At 38.0% G+C, this 23,660-nt stretch overlaps 1 protein-coding gene across 6 annotated transcripts in view; it reads left to right on the plus strand.

The window, feature by feature from the left end:
* The window catches only part of SORCS2 (sortilin related VPS10 domain containing receptor 2), a 537,034-nt gene that overhangs the window by 168,700 nt on the left and 344,674 nt on the right, over nucleotides 1-23,660 (plus strand). For all 6 annotated transcript variants that reach the window (XM_085223524.1, XM_085223526.1, XM_085223528.1 and 3 more), the window contains exon 2: nucleotides 16,690-16,757. In XM_085223524.1, coding sequence (XP_085079650.1) covers nucleotides 16,690-16,757 — 68 coding nt within the window. The remainder of the gene's footprint in view (nucleotides 1-16,689; nucleotides 16,758-23,660) is intronic.

Raw genomic sequence — 23,660 nt, forward strand, 5'->3', positions numbered from 1 at the left:
ATTATGTCCCATGGGAATTTACCTTAAAATTTTTTGTTTCCCCTCTATCCCTCTTGTTCTTTTGCTGCATGACTCTGAGAAGAGACTGTCACTTGTCTTTAAATAATGGAAGATATTCCCTTAGTTTTCTTTTCTTCACTAGACTGTGGAGCTCTCCTTCTCTCTATCTGTCACGTGCTCCAGTTCTCTAGCCATCCAATAGATCCTCTAGTGGAGCAGTATTTCAATTATTCAAAAAGTGGAATTTTGTATGTAGTAGTTAATACAGAGTATAATACAGATAAATAGCCATGGTACATCTCCCCAACTACCAAGATGTTAGGGGTCTTGGTTTATATGCTAAACATGCCACCTCATGTGAGAAACTGAATGTGACCCAGAAACTTGAATTGCATGACATTTTGCTTTTGCACCTCATATTCCAGTTCTGAGAAAAAAGGTACGAGAAAACTCAATTTGAAATAAGAGAGGAGGGCAGCAAGAGGTTGGTTGTAATGGTGATATTAAGTACAAACTCTAAAGCTTCATATTCCTGAAGAGCTGATAAAGACATGACTTATGGAGGGATGAGTATGAGTCTGTCTTTTCATTGAAGCAAGCACATTGCAAGCTTTCAAGTTAAATGGAGTCTTTTAGTGGTAAGCAAAATTTAGTGTAGTGAAGAGTTTTCTAAGCAAGTTCTGCAATTAGGAATTTAACCCATTGTTTATGAAAATAAAATTTATTTTTCCTTGTGGACTTGTTAGTGTTGGATAAATATGTCAGTTGTAGAGTATGTTGTTTCTTTAAAAGCTGTGAATTCAAATCATGGCGTTGTTAAAAATAAATTAAAAAATCTTGGGTGTTCACAATTCAAGGTAGATCTGTCAACTATAGAAGTAGGAGCTTGCTTCCCACCATATCTGGGACAAGTGCCATAAAATAATAAAAAATCTCCTGGGTGGAGGCTGGGGTACATAATTCACAATTCTGAGGAAACTCATTGCTTTAGTCTCTAGACTTCACTTCTGGATCCAGTGCTGGTCAGTAATTCAGTATTTTTTATCACTGACATGAATTTTGCTCTTAAGTTGTAAACTGCTTGAAGAGTGCTGAAATAGTGAAGATTGTTGCTAGGATCTTGCTCAGTCTGAAATGGCTGATGAAATGGCAGAGTTCTGGCAAAATTAATTTAGATACAGTCAGATGCAGGGTAGTGCATCAGGATATAAAAAAAATAGAGCTTGGACTGAGAGTGAAAGGCAGATTTAGGAAGTCATTGTAAGATTGTTGGAGATAACTTTCTCAACATGTCCTTTAGCTGAATTGGTATGGCAAAGAGGCTCACAAAATTTGTTCTTCTAGCCAAAATTTCTGTCTGCATTTGTGAGTAGAACTTGGAAGACTGTTCTCTCTTCCTTTTTTTCTCCTGTCCTTTTGTCTTTTTTTTTCCCTCCCACTCTTGTCTCAGTCTGCAGACTTATCTTGACAAACTTGTTTTTTCCTCTGCAGAATGTCGGTTGGATTTTACTGGCAGTTAGCCCAGGGAAGCTGAGGCTACTCAGAATAAATACTGCTGGAGGAGTAGGTGGAGATCTACAAAACCTAAGGCTAAACAAGAGGAGACTGATTAGAAACAGCACTTTGGAGCCTGAGAGATGGATAATGTCGAAGCTTGGAATGTTCCTGGATTCTTGGGGAGAACCTGGTGGTGTGGATGAAAAAATGCTGATTATTTGTCTATTTATCTGCATTCATTTAATCCCCAATCACTGTGCACTAATTTTATCAGGCAGGCTTGCCAAGTGACCCTTCCCTTTTAGAGAGAGAAAACAAAATGTTTAACATAGCTCTTGAAAAAAGCGGAGTGTTGGATTGATTATCCCAGAAACCCATTAGGTGTGAGACATATATAAGCTATTTGCAGGCTGTCTGTAAGTAGTGTATAAAGTATAAGTCAGAGAACAGACTGGCATCTGCCTGTGGGTTTGTTAACTGCTGTTATTCAGATCTGGTGCCTTCACATCGCTTCTAGAGAAAATACTCTGAAAATAAGGGTAGTGGAGAGGACCTATAAAAATACTGGAAAATAAGCATAGTAGAGATGTGCTGTAGGGAGGTCAGTCATTAACCTATAAAAGAGAAAAGAACAAAGGGTAATATGATTGCTGTGTATAATTATGTTTGGAGATTGTATTTGTCAGTAGGGGCCTGTTGGTCTCATATACAAGATCTCAAATTGGACAAATTTAGTCTGGAAAAAAATGATGTGAGGAATAAAATGAAATAATCTGATAGCATTTTCTGACCTATAGACCAATTCATCCCCCCTCCCCTCCCTCATTATAATAAATCAGAACATCAAGTTTTTTTTTTTTTTTTTTTTTTTTATGCCTGAACTTTCAGGAGCAATCATAGGATTTTAAGGAAAATATAAATAATGTTAGGATAAGTTAGACTGTAGATATGTCTTTGGAATACAAACCTACGTTTTAGTGTTTCTAAATTCTAAAGTCATAGAATCATAGAATGGGCTGGGTTGAAAAGGGCCACAATGATCATCGAGTTTCAACCCCCTGCTATGTGCAGCGTTGGCAACCACCAGACCAGGCTGCCCAGAGCCACATCCAGCCTGGCCTTGAATGCCTCCAGGGATGGGGCATCCACAACCTCCTTGGGCAACCTGTTCCAGTGCGTCACCACCCTCTTTGTGAAAAACTTCCTCCTAATATCTTACCTAAACCTCCTCTGTCTCAGTTTAAAATTGTTCCCCCTTGTCTGTTGCTGTCAACCCATGTAAACAGTCATACCCCCTCCTGTTTATACGCTCCCTTCAAGTATTGGAAGGCTACAATAAGGTCTTCCTGGAACCTTCTCTTCTCCAAGCTAAACAATTCCAGTTCCTCAACCTTTCTTCATAGGAGAGGTGCTCCAGCCCTCTGATCATCTCAGTGGCCCTCCTCTGGACCTGTTCCAAGAGCTCTGCATCTTTCTGACTTACAAAATGACTTAAAGGCATTCTTCATACAGAAATTATTCACTTTACAACAAAATGCAGCAAATGCGAAATCTCTGTAAAAACACGCATTTTCCTATCTCCTCTCCCTTTCTCTCCTCTCCCCTCCTTCTTCATGTTTTCTTCAATAGTTAGTTCAGGCAAGAATTACTTTTTATATCACTCTAGTAAGCATTTACTTCATAGCCTTTATCCACTTGCGTTCATTATGAATTTAGGCAGAAAACATTTGGCTGTTGTGGTCATTATCTGCCATTACCTGCTATGAGGATTTTTATACTTTACTATGTCGAACATTACGGAATTAAGATTATGGTTGCAGTGCCTTCAATAAATATCTATTTCCATGGATGTTCAGTTCTAAGAATTCAGAATAGGAAGCATTTAGCTACAGGCAGTCATTTAATTTTTTATTTCTGTCCTTTTCCTTTGGAGTTGAACATAAAATTTTAAACAGAATGATCTTCTAAAACTATTAAAATAAACAGATTGTCTTGAAGGTTTACTGATTTCTTCTCCCTTTCTGCTTTTTCAATTCCTCCACCCCCTTCTAGATTCTTTAATCTAGTCTTCCAGTGTGAAATAACCTCAGAGTCACTGCAAAGCTGAATGGTAATTAATAATTAAAGACAGATCCAGAGAAAAGTATCTATAATGCATTGATTTGTGGAGGGAGGAGTGTGTAAGTTGATTTTTTTTTTTTCTTTTCTCTTTTAAAGAAAAAAATAAACTTGGTAGGTATTCTTGATCTTAGAAACACACGTATTGCAAATTTCAGACTAAGCTTCTTACTAGTCATGATGCCTTTTCTCAAAATAATGAATCAGGTATTCAGTGTGCAGCTCTCACATACTTGCTCTTACTAGCCTGCCCACAGCCATAGCCTCTTAGATTTTCTTTGCTTTGAGGTAATTTTTTTTAAAAAAAGGGAGGACTACTCCAGTTGCTGAGATGCTAAAAACAAAACAAAGGACTCCGAACCAATGACGCACACCCTGCACTATTTCCCTGAACTATTTCTCTTATGTCTCTGAGGAGTGAGTATTTCACAGGGACTGACTGTTCTCCAAATACCTTAACCCCCAGAGAAAATGGGCACTACTTGAACTGAATAGGAACCAGGGAATTTTCTTAAGGTGGAAGATGTTTTCCTTTCCTGATTGATGCGTTTCACTGGTAGCATTCTTACTGCCTTTTTGTTTTATTCATGGAAATTCACATTATTTCCAGGGTATCTGAAGGTTCATTTATTGCACTTCTCTAATCTGTTTATATCCGTGTTCTATTTGTGCCATCATTTGGGGAAGGGAAAGGGAGGCTCCAAAAATAGCTGTCCATTGCTGTCTATTTGTTACCTTTGTTTCACCTTTTGTGGAGCAGGGAGTGTGGAGTGTTCTCCTCTGGGCTGATGGGAAACCACGGTCCCTGAAATAGCAAAGATTTCTGTGGGTGTCTCTGAACTGGGTACTCTGTGAATGTACATGAAAACTGAGTTCTAGCTGTTGCTGATGTTCTTTCATTAAAATCTTCCAGCATTGAACTTTAACATTTATAATTTCTTCCTTCACATAGCATTAATAATAATGCTGTATTAATTAACTAATACTGTAATTCGTTACATTACTCATTTTAAGTCTCAGAGCGCTTAAGACATTTTGATCCGTATTTTTCCACTGTTAGTCACAAAAGAGGTTTTCTTTGGAAAAGCTGAAATAAAGAGAAATTAAAGGAGTCAAATGTTGTTTTTAAATGTATGGGCATTTTCCCCATGGCCTCCTAAATATAGGTGTTCTAAAATATAGGTGTTTTTTAATAGTTTGCTTTTTTTTGCTTATTTTATAAACAGCAAATATATGTGGATGGAGATGATGTGTTGAGGTTATTTTCAGTAGCCTACCTCTACTCTCTTTCTGTTATATATTTTAAATTAACTTTTATTTTGATTAAGAAATGTTTATTTAAGAAAGAGCTTCTGATGTGTAGGTTTCCACCGTAGGATAAAACAGCTTACATCATTAAATATAACTTACACCATAAATATAACATAGCTATTCTATGTGGGTAATATCATGTCCCTTATTTAAAACTATAACTTTGTGAAGCTACATGCATTTTATGGAAAATATAGCTGGGCTTTTTTTCCTGTGCTTAGAATGTGTGAGACTTCTGCAAATACTGGTTTTGTCAAAATTGAATCCTTCCCCTCATGAAAAAAATTTCAAGATCAGATTTGATTTTGATCTGCTTAGAATAGGCTTAATCTAGATTCCCAGATTCCCCTAGACTTAAATAGATTTTGGATCAGACTCAAATTAACGGATAGGTAAGGATGAGGAAGGAGACAGAGTGGTGACACTCTGGAACAAGTTGGCCAATGAGGTTGTGGATGCCCCATCCCTGCATTCAAGACCAGGCTGGATGTTGCTCTGGGCAGCCAGGTCTGGTGGTTGCCGACCCTGCACGTAGCAGGGGGTTGAAACTCAATGATCATTGTGATCCTTTTCAATCCAGGCCATTCTATGATTCTGTGGTAAGGAGAAAGGAAAGCATCCCATTGTTAACAAGATCAAGCTGAGAAGTTGCAGTTGGATTTGGGCTATATCCTCTGCACTCTGTATGAATGCCTTTCTATCATGGCATGAATTAAACCCCAAACTAAAGGAAAACAGTTTGCTAGAATTTGAAGGTTCACTTTTTTTCTCTGTTTAGGGATAAAGTAATTTCTGCAATAAAAGGACTGTTGACTGTAAAGAGAGGGGACTATGCTTTAATTTTTGAAAATAGGCCACAAATAGAGACAATACTAATAATATAGAATTACATGGAATTATAGAATTATGTAGAATAACAGACAATAATACAAAGATAGAATGAACTCATTAGGAGAAAAGATTAGAAAATAAACAGAGGTTGCTCTGAGATGTGTAGTATACTGAAGTACAACAGTGACTATTATGTACACTGTGGAGAAATTTTAACAGCATAACACTTAGATCTTCAATACCTTGATAGAAAACATGTCATAGTTATGTATACCATTTTGAAGAAATAGAATGCATTTGTGGAAGTTGTGAAAACTAGTCTGCATCTTCTGAGACAAAATCTAGTTGCATCAGTTTCTTTCAACTTGTTCCTCAGATTTCCATTTTTTCCTTGACAGGAAACTGAATTTTTTTCATTAGTGAAAGTTCTGACTTTTTGGCACAGTTTTCATTGCAGATGAGTTAGGAGTGTGGTACAGAAACACATAACGGTACTTCAGACTTCCTAGCTCAGCAAGGTGCTGGTGTACTGCTATGTCACTAGTAACAGTACCAACAAGAGGTCTGCATGAATTACTTCTTGCATCATGTATTACAGAAGAAGATTTTTAAGGTTCATGGTACACATAATTTATTGTCTGCTGACTCTGCTTCTCAGTTTGCCCTTATTTTTGTTTGTTGTTTTGCCTACCTCTGCCTAGACTTCTTCCACGACTCACTTAGGCAAGAATCCATTCAGATTTTCTAAGAGGCTGAAGCTAGCAGCATAGATTTCTGGGATGAGTAGTTCATATGAAAAATGAAGCATCTCCAAAGGACTGTTCAGATGTAAATGCACGAAACTATTCTCCAGGAGTGTCTATCCCTGTGTCTAGGGGCTGGTATATTCTAAACTTAGATGGGATAAATCAGGTGATTTATCTCTGACTCCATTTCCCAACTGTAAAACAGAAAGCACTACTACGTTATTCTAAGGGAATTTTAGAAGCCTGTAATTACTTCGTTTCTTGAGAAAAGAGCCACGAGAAGTTGTAAGTGTTAGAGATAATTGTTCTGAAGTGCTCTAGGAAAGAATTAAAAATATTTGCCCTCCAAGACTTGTGCTGCTAAATTCTGTGATTCTGTGATTTCTGTGATTTATTTCTGACGGTAGAAAAGAGTAGTTCTCATAACATGAAAAAAATTTCTTAACATTTTTAAAACAATCTGGGAACACAGAGGGGGAGACTAAGCACGAAGGGAAACATTTCCCAGTACAAACTTGTTACAGAAAATTCTTTGCAGCCCTAACTGTAACCAGCTTAATGCTAACATAGAGAAAGTGAATCTATTGAATGCCTAATTCTTTGCTAGAGTAAAATAAAGAAATATAGACCTCATTTATCAGGGCTTACAGTCTTTTTCTGCTTGTACTTCCTTGATCTGAGGGTCATTTAAAATATATTAGAGGTTTAAGGTTGAAATGCAAGGCTAATTTGAAACCTGGCTCTGAGATGACCGATTGTGTTAATATTCTTCATACTGCTTAGAAGTGACATATCTGTGATAGGACAGAATTAGCCAGGGATCCCAAATGACATGGGATTGCCTGGTGAAACAGCTATTTCTTTTCACAGGTAACGCTGTATAATTCCACTTAGCTTTGATGACCCCATGGCGCTTGAAGTAATGAACATCTAGGGTAGAAGGGGATGAGGAGGAGTCTTAGGAAACACAAAAAGCTGGCAAAAACTCTGCACTCACAGCATGGAAATCTTCTGGTTTGGCTCTGGGCTGAAAGTAAAGAACTCTCCAGCATTCTCCTGGCCCCTTCCAACATTTTCTCTGACATATTTGGCCTTTGACCAAATTTCCCAACTGCTCCCAAGCCCTATCTAATAGTCTTTGGCTGGATGTTCCCTCAGCTCCTTTATGCCCTTTCTGTTGGCACGGATATGAATTTCTGCTGCTTCATGAATAATGTCTAAGATAAATGTACTTTCATCCTTCTTCCTCTCAAAGGGGGTCATTCCCATTATTTTACCATAGCTGAATTCTGTTAATTTAATTTGAGGTAGTAGTAATTTGTTTTGAATGTAGCCACAGGGAGTAGGCAGGTTTGGAATTTGAGTGGTAGTGGATCCCCTTCCATGCTGTACTGGGCACAGTGTGTTGTTACTTTTGCTGAAATTAGTTTTTTTTTTTTAACAAGGAAAGTAAGAAATGCAACAATTAAAATGAAAGGCAGATGAAGAGAGATAACCTTCCACCCAGCAGAAGAATGAAGACAGGTAGCACTTGGCCTGATCCATTCTGATGTGGAGCTGTAGTGTACAGTGAATGATCCTTGTTGTGAGGCATCTGGGCCCACCCCATAAGGAGCAGGACACTGCAGGACTTTCTTTAGACAACACTTCAGAAACAGGCCAAGATACGTTTTTTTTCTATTCCTGTTTTGCTAGGCAACCTCTTGACTTTGTTTTCCACTCTGGTTCTGTATCATTATCTAAGCATGATTTTGTCTTTGCTGTAAGTCATGTTGAAGCACCCCTGAGTGTTTTAATGTCTTCCAATGCAACACGCATGCTCCACTGCACAAAAAGGGCAAAAGAAATTTGCATCTGTTTCTCTTGTGTATTTACTCACCTGGGCAAAATTGTAATCAGCATGACCCTATAATTGCAAAATAACTGCCTTATTCTTTAGCATGTTTGTCCTTGCATTATGTCTTTCAGGAAGAGTGTGCTGTTGTCTCTTTCTGTAGATCTCGTGATATTTCCCATTTATATTGGACAAATTTAGGTACCTACTACATTCAGGAAATATTATGTTCAGTCCTTCTTAATGATAAAAGGATATTAAACATTGTGACAGCATCTTGGTGCAGCATCAAAGACCTTCCCACCATATGCAGTTTTATAAAGTCTCTTTCTGATAGGCAGTTAGGTCTTATTTGAACACTATATCTCAGAGATAATTAAATGTAATATTGAGGTTGATGCAGCCTCTGATAAATGTGATGTTATCTAGTACACTGGTGTTTAACCCCATGGTTCTTCTGAAGACAGGGCAGCTGCGAGGGAGAATTACCAATATGAACATCTCTGCCAGCAATCCTGCGTCATACGAACCGTCTTTCCAGCTTGTGGTATTCTCTACAGATGTTTCCATATGTCTTGAATAACGTGGGGTTTTTTTTGCCTTTTTATTTTTTATTTTTTTTAAATAAAGAGCTTAATCTTTTATATGGTAATAGAAGAAAATAGCTTTGACTTTGAGAAATGATTTAGTGAGGCAAATTGGAAGTTTACTTTCAATTTTTGTATTTTACTATTGGGCAACAGCATTGCGTGACAGATTGGAAATACTTCCTAAACAGCATTTAAAAATTAAATCTTTGTTCCTGGTAGAGAATAATTATTATAATAGTTATATAGTTATAACACTGATGACCAAGGTGAATTGCCTACCCTTAATAGTGGATTCTTGACTGTCTGGAGGAAAGCAGAGATGCTTTAGATATGTCTTCTGCAGATGTTGGCTGTTCTTTCCTTCGAGTTTTCATAGGAATGAAAAAGAACATTTAAACAATAGGTTTGCTTCTGCAGGAAAGATGTTAATTCAATTCAGAATATGATATTAGAGGAGATAAGTGAAACAAATCTATATTTCAAAAATTTTTACAATTAGGAATCAAGCCAGACTGTTAAAAATATATTCTTGCTTCATTCTTTGGAAATTTATTCTTTTGGCTTATTTGCAGAGGCAATTTTAAGAGCTTACAAAATTCTATCTCAAATATTTAAATTCCCCCAAATCACACTGGTAGTGGAGAAAATTGCAGTGACAAAGAACTGGAGGATTTTGTCACAGATTATTTTGGGCTCTTTGTAAAAGAAGAGAAGTATAACAGTCAAAATGTTTCACTGTTTTCGAATTTGCAGATGTGATTTAGAATTTTGGGTCCTGTTACTACGTGGCCTTACAATTCAGATCTTACTTGCTTGAGTGAGCTCTGCATCAGCTCTTAGCCCAGAAATCTCAGAGCTGTGCCTGATGCCTATAGAAACGAGCAGCAACATGGTAGTGTTAGAGTAGCAGCAGTAAAGATTGGCTGCCTCCATTTTGTGTTTACATATGCTTTGATTTTTAAGGACTACATGATAAAAGTTGAAAACACATCATTTTCTATTGTACTGATGGCTCAGGCTGATTGAAACTTAAGTAAAAGACCAATTGTTTGAGTTTCTGTATTTATTGTTTGCCGCTGTTGGAGACAGGTGACTGATTAGGATGGACCTCTGATGTGAACTGGCATGATTACTTAAAGTTCTTAAATCTGAAGATTCTTCTTTTGAAGCTGATGACTTTCCAAATGACGAATAATGAACTAACACTTGACTTTGATATCAGGCACAGTCTCATTTATACGTTAGAAAGAATGACTTTTTTTCCTTTACTCATCACAGAATAGCTGGGGATGGAAGGGACCTCTGGAGGCCATCTGGTCCAGCCTCCCTGCAGGGCCACCGCTGCTAAGGAAGCTAAGGTTCCCTTGTTCTTCCTCTGATTTTTCAGACAAGGTATAAGCCTTGTCTGAAAGTTTTCCTGTATTTAGGCAGTCATAATTTTGTTTCATTGTAGCTTTCTCTTGGTAGTATTGTTCCTTTGAACTAGCAACCTCTTCTCACAGTCCTCCAGGAGCTTGGTACCTCCCTGACAAATATGGCTGAAATCAGTGGATTTACAGTTATAAAGTAGAGATGAACAGCCAAAAGCATACACATGTAATGCTATCAGGTAAACATAATTTTCTTCAGAGCTTGCACTGAAGATCTGACATAAATTGATGAGGATGTGAAGTGTTATTGTCTTCCAAAATTGGATTGTAGCTCTTGCTGGTAATAGGTTGTCTTTTTGTTCTTTGCTTCTACAGCCAGTGCTGACACAATGTAATAATGTTTCTTACTAGCCAGTGGATTAAATATGTTATACATCTTGAAGTTACACTTTAGTCAAAGTGCTTGCAGGGTTAATGTGTGAAGTACTACATTTAACATAGTTTTGAATCTGGAAATAATCAAAGCCAAGGGTTTCAAGTATATTCACTTATTCAGCTCCTCTGAACAGAAATACCTCTTAGAGAATAGGAGTTGACCCACTGTTGTTTCTTACCTTGAGATTAAATGCACTGTAGAATTATTACTAATGCTTAAAACAAGTGCAGTGATCTGGCCAGTGACTTCCTGCACAGTAAGTTCTCCCTTCTCCCAATACACCTGACTTGGAAGTTCTCTAAATCTAACCTCCTTAAGTCCTTCATATTAAACCATGGTTTGCTTGTGTGAACTTTATTAAAGAGAGGAGTAGAAACTTGTACAGCGAGGTCTTCATAGCTTTACTAATGATTTAAATGTCTCCTTTTTCACCTTTCAGTACAGCATTACAACATGGTAAACCTAGATGCTTTTTTTCCACTTACTGCTCTTCCAGTGTAATCAAATTATTATGAAGTTGTTAATAGTATTTAAGGCACTTGGTCCATATAATAGATCTGTAATAAATTTTCCTGTTAATAATCTCTTGATATTTATTTTTCTCACAAGTGTCTGTTTTATATAACAAATGTTAAAAATAATGTCAACCTTAGCATTATGATCAAAGAGCCTGCTGCTGCAAAAGTACAAGTGGCTTGAGGGACCAGAGAAATAGGTGCTTACTTATTATTTGTTATGGAGTTTTTTTGATGATCAAATGTCAGTAAGGTTTTGGGAGTACATAGGGTGGTAGTGATGAATCAACAGGTTGTACCTAGAACATCTTGATCACTGTGAAATAGTTACAATGAAATAGCTATGGTTTATTAGCTAAAAAAAGATGAATTACACAGTATTCTTGAACAAAACAGCAGCTTATGTTCCAGTCATGCAAGTATTAAGTGCCTGATCAAGTGACTCTCATAAACACTTCTGCTGATTTCAGTGAGTTCATTCACATGAATGAAATTAAACAGATACTAAAAAGTTTGAAGGAACTTGAGTGTGTCTGAGCAGTATGTTCTCCTAGTGGCTATGGCTGTCTGAAAGTGTTTGCAGTGTGTTCTCACCTGCTAATAAACTTGGGAAAACATGAAAGCTTGCAATCATACTTGCAGGATACATTTGCAAGTATAAGTGTTTCTCTATTAAACTTCTGAATAGATGCCAAAAACAAATCTTCAAATCAGAAATAGAGGGGGTCAAATAAAGCTTAACCCACAAAAATCTTAATTTAGATAGATAAACAGGTATCTGTTGAAATTGGTCAATGAAAAAAAAAAGTCATGGAAAGGGCATGGAAAGAAAAGGGGTTTTCTTCTTAAGCCAATGTTTACCAAAACAAGGGGAATCTTCACAGAAAACAAACAGCAAAATCAACAAACCAAAGATAAAATATAAACACCATGGAAAGTGATCGATCAATATATTTTTCCTTTGCTATTCTTCCTATGTGATATGGTGATGAAAAGAGAAAATTAAAATGGACTCCTTTAAAGGCAAAAGTTTATTAGAAAATTATTAAAAGCACACTGTATGTCTTTAAGAGCAGGTGCATATGGTAACTGTTGAGTCACAGCCTGAACCACTGATTGAGCACCTGGGGAAAGGACCTGGTCAGCCCTGGGAGCACAGGTGAAGGCAATTCAGCTGTGTGACCTGAAGGGCTGCAGGCTGGCTGCACCTCTCTTAGACCTTATTTAAGGGCTGACTGCCACGGGGGAAGGATCTCTGGTTGGAGATTCCTCCCTTGTGAGCCTAGATCTTCAGAGGTGGGTGAGCACTTCTCTATCACGTTTGTCTCTTTGTCATTGGATTTCTTGTATCACCATTCCCTTGTGTTGATCTTTCTGATTCTTACGAGGTGCATCTCTTGTTGGCCTAGTCTTGCTGCAAAGCATTTTCAGAAGAGAAATAGAGGGAAGGAAAGCGTTAAAAAAAAAAAAAAAAAAAAAAATTCTAACTTCAATTATTCATAGACACTATTATCTGCAGAACTGTGTGGTGAGACACTGGAACGGGCTGCCAAGTGAGGTTGTGGGTGCCCCCTCCCTGGAAGCATTCAAGGCTAGGCTGGATAGGGCTGTGAGCAACCTGGTTCTAGGGGGAGGTGTCCCTGCCTACAGCTGGTGTTTGGCAGTAGATGATCTCAACGGTTCCTTCCAACCCCAGCTGTTCTGTGACTCTCTGAATTTTCCTTTTGCTTTAGCTGTCCATCATTCACTGAAAACCCAGTACAGCCATGAAGAATGATTTGTTTCTAGAAAGGATTTTTGGGAAAGAAACTATAACTTCATGTTTGGAGAAAAGCTTTGAGCTGTAGCAGCTAGGGAAATGCAGGATTGGATGGGAGATCTCTGACAAATCACAGTTCTGTTCTCTTTCTCACTCCTCTTACCAGAAAAAGAAATAAATCAGTGGGAAGGATGAAAATGTAGAGGTATAGTAATATCTGAATTTCCATTGAAAACTTGCTTTAAGTGCCCATTGCTTATGACTTTAGGAATCCCAAGAAGTTTATCCTCTATACCTTGACCCGTGTGGGGAAATACTAGCCAGCTCCAGCTTTGTAGGAGGGGTATATGGAGAACTCTAGTATAGAGGCACAGCTTTTATGATGGAAGCTGAAAACTTTAATTTTCCTTTTTCTGTTTTTAATCTGTATGGTGTGACATTCTTGTAAGTCTGTCAGGAAGCATTAAAAAACAAACAGACAAAAAAAACACAAGAATTTTTTCTTTTTAAAGAAAGAGCTGAAAATATTGTCTCCTGAATCGTTTGCAGGAAAGCGGACAGGAAGCTGGAAATGTGATTTTCTGTTTATTTCAGTGTTCCTGAAACTGTAGTGATCTTCAATAGCACTGAAAGGAGCAGAATAGGCCAGAGTCTGAGCAATAGAAATATAATCAGAAAGCTTTAAGACGTAGTAAGGACTGCTCCTAACAGAAGTGTGCAGTGCTCAAAGAATGAGCTAGAGAGCTGCACCAGGCATTTGAGTCATTCATCTTGGACCAAAGTACATTTTTGTGGGTAGAATACCATAGAATTGCTCATGTTGGAAAAGACCTTGAGGTCATCAAGTCAAACCACAACCTAACCATACTGCCCCAACAACCCTCCACTAAATCGTGTCCCTGAGCACCACATCCAAATGGTTTTAAAACACATCCAGGGATGGTGACTCAATCACCTCCCTGGGGAGCCGATTCCAGTGCTTAACAACCCTTTCCTGATAGGTCCTGAAGTTTCTCCTGATATCCAACCTAAACTTGTCCTGGTGCAACTTAAGGCCATTTCCCCTTGTCCTGTCATCAGTGAGAAGAGACCAAACACACTCTGGCTGTAAGCAGCTTTCAGGTACTGGAAGAGAGCAAGCAGCCTTCTTTTCTCCAGACTAAACAGCCCCAGTTCCTTCAGTTTCTCATAGGGCATATTCTCCAAGCCCTTCACAAGCCTTGTTGCCCTTCTTTGGACCTGCTCCAGCACCTCAACGTCCTATCCGTACTGAGGTGCCCAAAACTGAACACAGTAATCGAGGTGAGGCCTCACCAACCCTGAGTACAGGGGCAGGATTACTCCCCTAGTCCTGCTCACCACATCATTCCTGATACAAGGAACTAGGGTTGGAGAAGCAAATAGTGGCATGAACTTCTCAGAATTGTGGCTCGGATAAAGGCAGCAATCCTGATGTGTAAATAAGGCATTTTCCTATGTATGACTGCTACCAAATGCAGTTTATGATTACCTGAAACCCTTTCATTTGAAGTATGTTGAATAGCAGTAGTTTTTTGGTTTGATGGGTGCATCCCATAGATGAACTAGTGCTGGCAGACACTACAATGAGTACACTCCTTGTGCGGAGTTCTTTAATGTTATGGGTTGGTACTGAGGAACAGAAGTGGCTTATTCTGAAGGTGCTTCGCTGATCTTTCCAAGTTCAAAGCGGATAGATTGGGGGTAACCTGATAGGATCTTCTGTGTGTGATAGTAATCAGTTACGAAACACTGGACTTTCCCTGTGGTAGAGTAGCTCCAATTTATACTGCTGCATATGACCTGAATTAAATTTACAGTTTTAGGACATAGAGGAATGAAAAACATAGGCTTACTAAGTCCAGAATTCAGTCCTTGTTTTTTCATGAATATGAAAAATTCTCGTATATTTTTTCTTCGCTTTTTTTTTTTTAATCTCCTGTAACTCATATATGTTCTTGCATCTCTACAAAAATTTCCTAGGTCAATTTTTGTGGCATAAGAATTTCGGTTCTTCTAAAAGCCAAGATCTGAAACGTTTTCCTTACTAATTAGAGCCAACTGATGCTCCCAATAGTGAAGTTTCTTTTTTTTTTTTTGTCCTTAATTGCAAGCACTAGCAAAATGCTGTAGGTAGGATGCTGACAATAGAGTAAATAGCTGACCTGATGGAGCATGGTTGGGTTGTAGCCAGGAATCTCATCAGTAGATGCTCCCTCTCAGTTGGGAAATGTTTCTTTTGGCTTTGTAAGCCTTGTAGCAACCTATTTAAAAGATTTTTTTTTCTTGCTCTATTCTAAACTGAGGCTATATTTTTACAATGCCTTTTCGTCAAATTCCAAAAAAAGCATCTGGTAGATGCATTTCCTTTGACAATAAGAGAGATTAATACTGTTTGTCAATTAATGAGGTTCTGCTTTTACTTATTAAACATACATCTAGCAATACATGTTATGAATTTGTTAGGCTACAATCACTCTGTGACTAATATAGTAGCTCAGTTTTGCAAAATGTTATTTTCAAATACAATGAATGTATCTGTAGTCTGGAATTCTCTTACAATCTCCAGTGTACATAGACCCAAGCTTTGAGCTGTTGCATAAATGTAGTATTAGCATATTAATTACCTGGATAATCAAATGAATACCTAAAGTTGCTGTTTGCTAGAGATTTCACCTGGTGGTCAGGAACACGGGAAGTGCCAGCTAAGTATCAGCATGCTCTGAGCTGCTGGAGACTGATGTTGACCCTGCATTAAAGAAATGTAGCAGCTGTGCAGAGAGCCACAGGTTCTTCCAATTGTACCTCAGTGGGGTTGCTATGGTAACTTGGGGATAAGACGCACTAATATGGACTGGCAGCAAGCGAGGGAAATCTGTTTTAAGTGATCTAAATATAAAACACAGCACTCAGTTTGATACATCAGTCATGGACTAACACTTGACATTGACCAGTGAATTTGTCAGATGTTGAATGAATGGAATATCTGTTTCTTACTGATTTTTCTTGTAGGCTGAGTGTGTTTTGTGGATTGAATTTGTTAATGTGTATTTAGATGACCAGTAATCCCAATGAGTAATTTACAGAGTGCAAAGCCTGTACTTCAAAGAACAACACTTCTAGGAACAAAAAATTTACAGACATTATAGTCACATTTCTGATCTTGTAGAGAACACCCAAACTCACTTTCTGTCTTAATTTATATGGATAATCAAGATCAATTGCTATTGTTTACACTTTGAACTAATAAATAAATAAATGTGTCCATAGATGTCAATGACAGTTGCCTCCTTTAAATTGGCAACCAGTTTGGTTCTTTCTACTGAGAAAGTCATTCAGATTGCTTCAGGGCTGTCATGTGACAGAGGGATTTGTGTGACCATTCCAACTCCACTGTTAAGTGAAAGTTCACCTGGTTTGCAGAAAGCTTCGATTGCTGAAATCACTCTCCTCAGAAAGAGGAAAAAAATCCCATCCGGTCAATCTAAAAGTAAATCCAATAAGAAACAAAAAGAAAACAAAATAAAAAACCCAACCTGAAATGCAATTAAGATTTTTCGGAACATCACCTTTATATTCACCAGAGTAATGCTGCCCATTTTCTACCTCTGTTTTGTTTATCAGAGTACATTTGTAAGTGTTTTTTTTTTAATTGTCTTTTTAGGTGATCCTGATCCTTACCAAGTACTATCATACTGACATGGGAAAAGTGCTGGAGAGCTCTTTGTGGAGGTAAATTTTATGCTTTTCCTGTAACTCTTTTCTGAGTCTGTCTCTCTCTTCCTGTAACAAGTTGCTGCTGGATTAATCTAACTACTGTTTGGTGTTAATATAGCAGTATGACCCAGAGTCTCAATAGTACGTATTCTTTTTCTTCCTTAAATGACCTGCAGTTCAGTATGAAGGAGTTTGAAATGAATTTGCAGTAGGGAAACAAACAGTTGTGGAGTGTGTAAAGCACCTTTCCAGTGCCACTTGATAAGAGGCAATTCATTTTCTTTTTCATAGAAATTTTACATCAAAGTTACCTGAAGCCTTTCAATCCTTTAATGTGTTGTGATGTGTCTCGGGAGTTTTTGCAGTTCTTGAGTGCTGTATTGTGGTTAATAAGTAACCATGATTTGGAAGGAGTCACAATTGTCTGGATGAAATACAATACTGGTCCTGGTTAGATTATATGTTATGACAACTTGAAATATACAGTAATTCAATTAAGATTTCTAAATTGATTGTCACTTTCTTAACATTCATGAGTTAGAATATCAACATGCTTGTTGCTGTGTATGCACAAATTGTGTTATCAAACATTAGGACAAAAACAAGGCTAGGGTAAGATTATTAAGCTAGTATAACATCATAGATGAAGATCAGTACTTTCCCACTCTGCTGTCCTTTTCCCCCACTAACATACCTACTTTAAGCTTGCTGACAGGAGATGAATTACTGTAATTACTCTCTGGTTATGCATGTTGAGATGACTTGTTTTTTCAAGTTAAATGGCTAACAGATACCTACTTTGCAGAGTTGTATGCCACCTGAATGAGTATAGCACAGCAAGCATGAACCTATTCAAGTTATTTAAGTGCTTATGTGTTGAATGACAGCTCTTAAAGCAAACACCTAAAATTTTCTCAGGTGTCCACTTTCTTTTGCTAGATAAGCTTTGTGTGTTCTGTATAATTTTCCGTGTATCTATATAAATTCTACAAGAGATTTTCCTGTACCCATTATGTAGACTTGAAAATTGAAAATATATCCCTGTTATCAATAACTATAAAGCTGCTTCAGTGTTTGCAATGGTAATTTTGCTGGGTTATCTATAGCTCTAGAGATATTCTTGAATTATTCTGCCTGGATATCTAAATAGTTGTTACAAATGACAACAGGCATGCTTGAGAATTTCTTGTGCAGCCCGTAAGCTTCAGGTCTAGAAACAAATGGGTGTTATAATGCAATGTGACTTTGGTACCTGTAAGCTTCATGCTTTCCCAAAAGCTTGTATAGAGACCTAACCTTGCATCTGTGTGAGAAAATCTTTGATCTGAACATGTGCATGCCAGTCTTGTTAATTTTCTTGAGGAAGGCTGTTTTATTCTTGTGGGATTTCTCATGGCAGCAGCAGATCTTTGCAATACCTTGAGAGCACTTAGTATTTGCTCAGGATTAAGCTTTTTAGGGTTACTGGTGGTTCCTTTGTTATTATCCTTTAGTTTTCCAACCTTGGAAGCTGATTACATATTTGTTTCTGTTTTAATTTTTGTCCAGCATCTTGTGCAAACAGGACAAAAAGTAGAAATTCAGATTCCATCAGAATTGTGTAAGCATATATTGCTTTCTTGTTAAATGCCTCCAGCCTATGCAGCATATGCAATATGTTTCAAGTTTTGCTATTTGTGCTTCAGTACAATCTATCATGGAAGTCTTTTAAACTTACCAGCCTGACTCTTCAAAATAAACTCACTCTTTCAAAATAAACATAAAACAGGCTTCAGATAATGTTGCCTTCTTTTGAGAACATAACTGCTTTAAACAAGGTTGCTCAGACCTTGCTGACAGCTGGTGTGAAGGAGAACTGATGTGAACTGCATTTGAATAAAATTGATGCTACATCACATTATAAAAAAATCAGGAATTTTTCCTTATGGGGAGTGGATTTACCAGATGTTTTGGTTGTTCAGGAAACTAGAATGGGAAAGCTGAAAGGAAACGAGCACCTAAAAGATTTGTACTTGGGCAAGAGATGGTAGCTGATCCATCCCTAGATATGTTCTGTTCACCTCCTAGTTCTGCCTCTGCCCTTTGGGGTGTATAAGCTGAACACAGATTTGTCAAGTTGTGAGTTAGAAAGTGTATATTTAGAAAAGCGCAGACAAGGCTAACTGGTGCAGAAAAATCAAGTAGTGCCTGTCTCTGTTGAGATGTAGCTCATTATATGTAGAAAATAAAATAAATACTGAATGCAGCTGACTGTGAAGTCAGGGAATCTTTGTACTTTTTCTCCAGTGTTATGAGTTTGGATGTGAATTGGTGAAGTTCCATGTTTGCTGGGAGAACCATGGCATGGTGTTCTACTCACGCTGGCATTCTACCCAGAAGGAACAAAGCATAGGTTTATTTTTATGCTTCTTGGTTTGTTTCGCTCCTGTTTTTCTCTCATTTCCATCAGAACAAATATACAGTAAAATGGGTGTGAAAAATGGTACAGGGTTTTTTGCCAGTGGATAAAAGCCATTAATCTTGGTGAAGTTTCTGTGCCCCAGTGGGAATGGACTCTGTCCTTTTATTTCCTGATTCCGTCCTGTGTTTTTCTTCTTCCTGTCTTTCACAGCTACATCATAGCAGACAGTTAATATTCTCTAAGTGAAGATAAACTTGTTTTATAATCCAGTCAGTCCCCACCAGGTTAATTTTTTAACATTGTTTATCTGCTACTTTTATCTTGCCAATCTCTAAATTATCACAGCTTGGCATATATCAGTCCTTTTATTTCCTGCAAACACATCTTTCTTTTCTTCCTCTAAAACATGTATCTACTTCAACTCTCTCTCCTCCATCACTCAATTGTTTTTTCTTGCCATCTCTGGAACAGGGAGTGAGAGGGGAAGAGTGACTTGGTGGTTCAGAGATGGTTATTTGTTCTCACTCTGTTGCTGCAGGCAGACTTTCCGGAGTAATGCAAATGGCAGAGAAAAAAAGTAAAAACAGCGTGAGGTACATTGCAGTGGAGATGTGGAGATCTTCATACAAAGGAGAGGGTTTTTGGAAATGGAATTGAGTGACAAATTTCTGTGCTTTTGCAGAGCTTTGTTGGTTTATATAGGTGACTTGTATCTGCTTACATGGGTCAGCTTTCAGGATTGGGATGCCAAAATATTGTCTTGGAAACTTATTGTTAGCTAATGAATAGTAAAAATGGTGTTGGTTAATGCAAGTCTTAACAACTTCTTACTAGCAGCAGTTATCTCTGGTTACAATGATGAGGTGAATGCATAAATCTTGGTGAAAATGCGTGGTTAGAAAACACCGGTGTGTGTTTTTGTAGTCAGCTATTTCTGATACTTTGCTAATTTGCTTATTAAGTAACTGTTAATGTAGGATTAAATTGCACAGCTATTTGACTCAAAGTAGGGAAGTAAACAGAGATAACATTGGTTGCTTCTTGAATGTAAAGCAACTTAGTGGGAAGGAATAGGACACTGTTCAGATTTATTTTAAGAGTTCATAAATTACAGTTTATCTTGAGAGCACAGGTGGGTCATGTTAGGCCTTATGAACTTAATGAAAAAGTGATGTTCCAGACTAAGGCTTCAAATTCAAATACTAAAACTATGTTAACAGACTGTATGTAGTAAGGATTCTTTACATATCAGTGCTGCTTACATCAGAGTCCACACACATCTTTAAACAACATATTTAGCCTATGGAAGACCTCAGTCAAAAAGAGCACTTAGTAAATTAGATACTTGAGCATGTGCTTCCATATGGCTCAAGGACCTGCTGGTGCATGAATATATGAGTGCAGATATTTTACAACCTCAAGTGACTCTGTGCACATATTGCACGCTTGCAATTTATGTGCATGTCCTTCATCTTAAAATCAAATATTTTAACGTTAATTTGGTAGACACTGAGAAACTAATACTGCAGATGCAAGTTAATTAACCATCATGAAATTTCTTGGAAACAGGTGTGTATTATTATTTTTCATTTTATAAATTGATTCATAGAATCACAAGGTTGGAAATGACCTATAAGATCATCTAGTCCAACCGTCTTCTCATTACCACTGCTACCACAAGCTGCTAAAACATATCTCGCAGCTCCTTGTCCAGACGCCTCTTGAACACTTCCAGGGACGGTGACTCCACGACCTCTCTGGGCAGCCATTCCAGTGCCTGACCACTCTCTGAGAGAAAAACTTTTTCCTCCTGTCTAACCTAAACCTCCTCTGATACAACTTGCAGTCGTTTCCCCGGGTCCTGTTTGTTGCCTGGGAGAAGAGACCAAACCCCTCTTTACCACAGCCTCCCTTCAGGAAGTTGTGGAGTGCAATGAGGTCTTCCCTGAGCCTCCTCTTCACCAGACTAAACAATCCCCGCTCCTCATAAGACTTGTGCTCCAGACCCCTTACCAGTTTTGTTGCCCTTCTCTGGACACGCTCCAGGGCCTCAACATCTATCCTATAGTGAGGGGCCCAAAACTGAACACAATACTTGAGGTGTGGCCTCAAGTATTTTTGGCAATTGGGGCAACTGAGATGATAGGTGTTTGCTGTGGGCTGTCCAGTGATTTAGCACAGTGTGGCCATGGAATTGCCTTCCAACCCCATGCTCAGACTGGCTCTGAATCCTGTTTCTGATATGAATGCAGCCTCCTCTTCTTAACTTGACCTAGACAACAAATAATAGATGCTACTGATGATCGCTAATAAAGTTTTGATTGCATATTATCAAGCATAATGATACGGCAGCGCTAATGAGACATGCTGCATAATTGCCATTGTTCCCAATGGCATCCCCATGTTGTTATTGTTTCACCATAGCAAAACAAACTGCATTATTTGATGTTAACTGCAGTGTTACTTCTTCTCAGCACTGCTTCCTGAATCCTAGTTAGGTCAGTTTTCAGAAATGTTGGGATGTTTTGTCTGTGTTGTGAGTAATGGTACTCTTTACTCAAAGGCAGTTTGAAGAGGGAGCAAAGTAGCAGTGCTGGTAGGGGAGGTTTTGAGGGCCTGGGTCAGCAGCTGAGAGTGTGAGCAAATACGTGAGCCTCCTTGACAGCATGACATTTGGCAAGCACAGGGAGTCAGAAATTCCTTTAAATGTGGCACGTTGCATCTATCTGCACCCACAAAAGCCATGTATTCTGGGCAAGATCCAGTTGTGTAATCCCACTGACTATCATGAGTGATCAATGCACTATGGTGCTCTGGGCATTTAGACAAAGGCAAAAGCCTATGCTAAGGTTAAAAGTCAGACTGCAAAGAGCAGGGGAGTCTTTTTGAGGTAGCTGCAGTGAGCAAAATACCACTCAGGAAAGTAAAACCTCTGGACTCTGTGTGGCTCAGTCAGAAGGATGGTAGGTACTTGTTTCCATGCTGTTACTGAAATTAATTTAAAAAGCAAAACAGAAAAAAAAAATCAACAATATAGGATGTGGTGTCCCACTCAATTTCTTTCTTGAAGTGCTGTTTACTAAGTGAGTGACTATTCTGCAGCAACTTGCACTTCCAGATGGTCTTATATTGTGGTTCAGCTTTGAAAAGTGACTTTGTAGAAATGGCCCCAAGGGATCAAGTTATTGAGTCTGCGATTTCCATATCAAATTTGCTTTCTTACCAAGTAAAAACAACAAAGAGGAAATGGCTTTCTAATTATTAGCCCAGCAAACTCAGCTTGGGATCTAATGTCTAGCTGTGCTTACTCTGGCTAATGCATCATCCTGAGTAATGCGGATTCTGCAGCCAAAATAGACTGCCCTCAATTATTCTGCAGCTCTTTTGTCCTCCTATTATATCCTTGTTTACACCTGTTCCACTGCAAAAAGGTTTTGGGCAATGTAGTTCAAAAAGTAGTCCTTCAATTAGAATTCTAATCTCATTATTGAACAACAGATTTTTATGCTGTCTTTGATCATATTACCATATTCACCTAATAACATTACTAGGAATTTCATTATCTTTGCTGCAATTTCTGTCTTGCTAATACTCTACAGTGTGTCATTATGAGTTGAATTGTGCAGGAGTGTTTCTGTTTTAAATTTATTTTGGGCATTTAAAATAGTAAAACCAGAGTTAGAAACAGAATGCAGTAGACTTCAGTCTATGAGCAGTGTTTTATTTTGGTTGTCAGGTAACAAAAATAAATAAAAGAGAAAGTGAAAGGACCATATCTTGACAACCTTTGAGCATGCCAGATATTGAAGAGATGATTATTGATGTTTGTAAGAGGCAGCTGTATTGTTGACAGTACAGATGTTGCAGTGTACTACTTTGCTGTGTATTCTGATGGATACGTGGCTTGCTATATTCCTTCCCGTGACAAAGACCTAATGCATTGGCAAATAACCTTGTTGGTACCTTGATGCTGTGCTAATCCTGTTGTATGTTTTAACTGTTGCCTTTGGCCATTTGTAAAAACAAACAAAAAGAAGAACTTTGACTTTGGATGCAGATATTGTGAAACAGTATGCAAGAGAGTTATGATCTGATGTTCAGTAAAGCCCTTTGAATGAGATGGATGCTGGATATAAGGAAGCCCTTTCATATCCTGTGTTACTATAGTGGCACCTTCTATGTATTTTAGATGGCTAGTATGTATGAAGGTCTGAACTGGGGGGGAAATAAGCTATAAACAAGCAAATAAAAGCTACAGGAGAGATCTATCTAAAATACTTTCTTAAATAACTGTTGCTCACAGATAGCAGTGTTGTGTCATAACTCCTCTTTCAAGCCTTCATCTCGGAGTGATGATGATTTCAAATGTTTGTATGTTTCTAAACTAGTTTTTGAATACACAAATATATGACATGGATTAAAACTCATTAAGAAAGCTGAGATTTATACAGATAGAAAAAGGCCTTTGCTTGCAGTATGCTTATGTCTGTTGGAGTTAGATGCAGCATGGCTGCTGA

Source organism: Meleagris gallopavo, chromosome 4 (assembly GCF_905368555.1).
Source record: "Meleagris gallopavo chromosome 4, MGAL_WU_HG_1.1, whole genome shotgun sequence".
Lineage (NCBI taxonomy): Eukaryota > Metazoa > Chordata > Aves > Galliformes > Phasianidae > Meleagris > Meleagris gallopavo.